This window comes from Cladophialophora yegresii (assembly GCF_000585515.1).
Source record: "Cladophialophora yegresii CBS 114405 chromosome Unknown aczIN-supercont1.7, whole genome shotgun sequence".
Lineage (NCBI taxonomy): Eukaryota > Fungi > Ascomycota > Eurotiomycetes > Chaetothyriales > Herpotrichiellaceae > Cladophialophora > Cladophialophora yegresii.
Window position 1 is genome coordinate 2,203,540 of NW_006913051.1, and position 4,593 is coordinate 2,208,132.

General features: G+C 56.0%; 1 protein-coding gene across 1 annotated transcript; it reads left to right on the plus strand.

Moving 5' to 3' along the window:
* Positions 1–4,593, plus strand: A1O7_09906 (uncharacterized protein; the record flags this gene model as incomplete). Its single annotated transcript, XM_007763890.1, has 1 exon — positions 1–4,593. One exon carries the CDS (start codon positions 1–3, stop codon positions 4,591–4,593), a length of 4,593 nt encoding a protein of 1,530 aa, XP_007762080.1.

A 4,593-nucleotide genomic window follows, 5' to 3' on the forward strand; every position in this document is an offset into this window, starting at 1 on the left:
ATGAATCAGCAACCCATGTACGGCGGGCCTCGCCAGGCTACCCCCCTCGCGAACGGCACTCAACCTCGACAGAATGGCAGGCCGGCGGAGCAGCAAGAGAGCAATCAGTCCCGTGCTGCGCGCTTTGAAGATGAGAAGCAGCGCATTATCGAGGCGTGCTTCAGCAAACGAGATCCCGAGGGAATGCAATTAGAGTCGTATATCACCCATGTCAGAGTCCTCGAAGACGCCTCGTACCCGTCATCACCCCCTCCGCCCGACTCTCCTTCGAACAACAAGAAACACCGGGTCATCCTCGTTGCAGTCCGCCGTTCCGGCAAGGTGAGAGTCCACAAGGCCCGCGAGAACCCCAACGGCTCCTTCTCCATCGGCAAGACATGGAACCTCGACGAATTGACCGCCATCATCTCGTATTCTGCTCTCGTGCCAGCGAATCCACAGCAGCAGATGGAGAAGCAGTGGGCGTCCAACACCGGCTTCACCGTCTCCCTAGGCAAGCCATATTTCTGGGCTGCAGCGACTGCGAAAGAGAAGGACTTCTTTATTGCCAGCCTCATCAAGATATATCGGAAATACACTGGTGGAAAGGTCCCAGAGCTTATAGGATTCGCTCCCCAGGAAGTCCAGCAGCTCGCCGGGGTGCCCCCGAGCCAGAACACTCCTACAACCAAGACTGCGTTCTCTCCTATCATCTCAAATCCAACTCCTCCGCCTGCCACTCAACAACGTTTCTCTCCACCTCCTGTGATACCCGCGTTCAATAATAATCGACCGCATTCTCCGTATACGGCAGCCCAGCCACCTCCGAGCCGAGATGACCCTCGAGTCGATCCGCAAGAACAGCATCGGGCATTTGGCCGCCAGGAATTCCGTCCACCCACGAGAGAACAAGGCCGCCCACCGTCGTCTCACGGAGATGAGCGAGAAAGGGTGGTAGGCCTGCCACCAAGACCAGTTCGAAGAGCCCCTCCTTCCGAAGAATCGCGCAATCAGCCTTATGCCGCTCGTCTGCCCCAAGATGATGCTCGGAAGCCATCGCTGGCAGATTCCCTACAGCCGGCGCCGCTTCGGCCGTCTGTCAGTCCAAAGGCTTCCCAATCGTCGCTTGAGCGCGCCAAGCCTTCTCATGAACCGCAACCTCTAAGACCGAGTGGCCTCGGAGTTACAACGGCTGGCAACCGGGATTTCTCACCCAAAAGAGCTGGGTCTACACCTGGTCAAGATTTGCCGCGGGATGTTGGCCGGAACGAACAGTATGGCGGCTCGAGGCCGAGCACAGCAACGAGTGATCGCAGGACCCCGGACCCTCCCCCTAGCCTACCGCCGAGCCTGCCCAGCCATCCTGCGCCTGGGTCCGAGCTACCTCCGGAGCAGAAGAAGCCAACGGCACCAGCGGCGCGTGCAGACGTGAAGCCTGAACAACCAGGCCCAGTAAGCCAGAGTAACAGTGCGTTTGTAACACCACAGGGGACTCCAGGCGCCATCAGAGACGAAGAGCAGCAGCGGAAGCCGGAGTACTTTGCAAACGAGAAGGTTGAGGTTCAAGGAAAGCAATCACAGGCGAATGCGTCTGTACCACCACCAGTGCCCATATATGCTCAAGTGACCTCGCCAGAACCTGAAGCTCTTCAAGCTGCAAACGGGCCTGCATCGCCTGAGTCCGTTACTTCTCTAGCACCGCCAAAGGCCGAAGAAGAGTTTCGTCCTGGCCTCGGACCCATGGTCAAGAAGAAATCCGGCAAGGACATCGCCAACCAATTCAGGAAAGCCGCCCTTGCTGCAGCCGCATTTCAGCCTCGCCAGGGTGGCGCTGGTGCGCGGTTAAAAGCAATGCAGGACAAGTTCTCGAATGAGCCCGACGGAGTCACCAGCGTGGTTCCAGCCCCGCTGAAAAGAGGCATGAGTGGTGACAGCGCGCGAAGTGGAACTCCTGATATAGCAACCCCTGATAAAGAAAAAGATCAACCTGCTCCGAAAATCCTGCCAAAAGACGCCTTGCCGCAAGTACAGATTGAACGGACAGCTACCTCAGACAGCGTGCCTCGAACGGTGACTCCAGCTGCGAAACCGATCTTTCCTGAAGCTGATGGAGAGAACGAAGATACAAAGATTGAATCTCTTGAGAAACTCCGCTCATCCTCGCCTCAGAAAAGGCGTCGGCAACGGCTCGAAGCGGAAGTCGAAAAGCACTGTACCGGACTCGGCATCGATCCGCGCCTTACCGATGGGGAGGGAGCAGATCTTGACGAACTCATGACGCAACTCGGCTGGGAGGGAAAGCTGGCGGATGATGACCACGTTGACAAGTATGAGACCGACATCCAGAGGGAGATAGGGCGCGCTCAAGCCAGTGGCTGGCTAGGACACGTCGAACAACAAGAGGGCAAGGTACTCGAACTTGCTACAGCCTTTGACAAAGCTATTGCAGAGTGTGAAGAGCTTGACGGGCTCTTGACACTGTATGCGCATGAACTTGACACTCTCCACGAAGACATTGAATACATCGAAGCTCAAGGACAAGGCCTGCAAGTTCAGACGGCCAACCAAAAGTTATTGCAGGCATCATTGAGCACTTTATTGAAGACACTCTCCATATCTCCAGCAGATCTACGAGCTTTGCACTCAGCACCCATTGACAGCTTTGACGGTGTCGCAGCGATCGAAAGTGCTCTAGCACTCCTGTACGACGCGATGCTGACAATTGACCCGGAACTCGGCCAGAACAAGCTCAAGAGAGCTGCCTCGACTGCCAACCGCCTCGGACTGGGCAAGGATCCCGAAGCGAGGATTGACAAAATGCGCGCCGTGCGCGAGAAGAAGGACGAATACAAAGATGGAAGCATGATGTTCGTCAACCGCATCAACCAACACATGAAGCTGATGTTCTCGCTGGTCGAACAAAGGACCAGCGAAGAGAATGCGAGCGCGAGTGTCTCTTCCGGTACCTCGTCCTTCACACTGAACCTGCGGGCGTACAATGCTTCGAGACAAGAACTCTGGGTCTACAATGCCATGATGCTTTTCGTGCGCGAAGTCAATCAGTATGAGTGGCAGGTATTGATCAGCAGCTACGAGCGCAACTTCAACAGCATCTATCAAGACCAGTTCCGGGACTTTGCAGAGAACCTGAAAAGGACCGTCAGGCAGCCGACGGGTGAGGAGCAAGAGTTGCTGTTCAGTCACCAAGAAAAAGAAAGGCCTGACGAGTCCAATCTCTCGACTGCAGCCCGCAAGCTTACAGTCAAAGGACGTAAGCCGGTCAAAGCCAGTACACTCAGACAATCACTCGGTGGGGACAGGAGGGATGGCAAGCCCGATGCGTGGGTCATCTTCGACACAGTGCTCGAACAGCAAGCTCTTGCAATCTCCGAGGAGCAGAACTTTATTGTGCACTTCTTTCACTTGGAGTCACAAGCCGCCGAAGACTTTGTCGAAGTGATCAGGTCTCAGCCTCCAGAGCAGCGCAAACTTCCCAGCCTACAAGCCAAACTCCCCTATGACCCAGATCGCAACATGGCCAAAATCGTCCAGAATACCACTGATGGAATCTACTCGTTCTGGCCTTCGCTCCTGCAAGGCCTCATGGAATGGGTATTTCGCCTGGATTCGTTGCAAGGCGTGGGCGTCCTCGTGTCCCTGGAACAGTGTCTGTCCAAGTATGAAGAAACCAACCAGGAGTTCATCACGAGGACGGTACGAACTCTCCATGACCGAATCATAGGTCTCTTCCATAAATTCGTCGACGAGCAAGTGCGCGCCATCGAGGAGACGAAAGTCAAGGTCAAGAAACGAAAGGGCTTGATCAGTTTCATGCGCGTGTTCCCCGAGTTTGTGGGCGCGGTGGAGGAAATAATCCCCCAGCCGCAACAGTCCGAGCACCAGGATTCGCCGCTGGAGGTGCGGTTCGTCGTCAACGACGCGTACAACAAGATCCTCAAGGCCATGTGGGAGTCCCTCAACTTTATCGCAAAGGATAATCCCGCGGCAGATCCTGGCGGACAGCGGCACTCCAACGCCCCGTCCTCGGGCGACCCAGAGGACAAGGAAGCGCTGAACTACCATATCCTGCTCATTGAGAATATGGCCTTCTTTGCGGACACGATATCTAGCCACAACAATGTGGTCCTGGGGGAGTGGGTGGAAAAGGCAGGACGGGACCAACGCTCTCACCTGACGCAGTACACGGACGCGGTGATACGACGCCCATTGGGCAAATGGTTGGATTTCATAGAGTCGACCGAAGCGCTCATGAACAAGGGCGACGGCTCGTCAAACGTGGCCATCATCGCCAAAATGCCCTCCCACTCACGGAGCACGGCGAAGAAGATCCTCGGCAACCACGACGCAAAGGAGATCAGAAAGGGCGTGGAGCTGCTCCGGAAGCGGGTGGAGAAGCATTTCGCCGCCGATGATGGGGAAGTAGGGGCCGGCGGCGGGAACAGGAGAGCGCTTGTCGAGAGGGTGTTTGACGAGTGTAGTGTCCGGTATGCCCACGCGTGGGATCGCATGAAGGTCATCATCGAGAAGGTGTATGATGGGAATCTGGACATGGATTGGCGGAAAGAGGACGTGCAGGCTTTGTTCAAGCGGTGA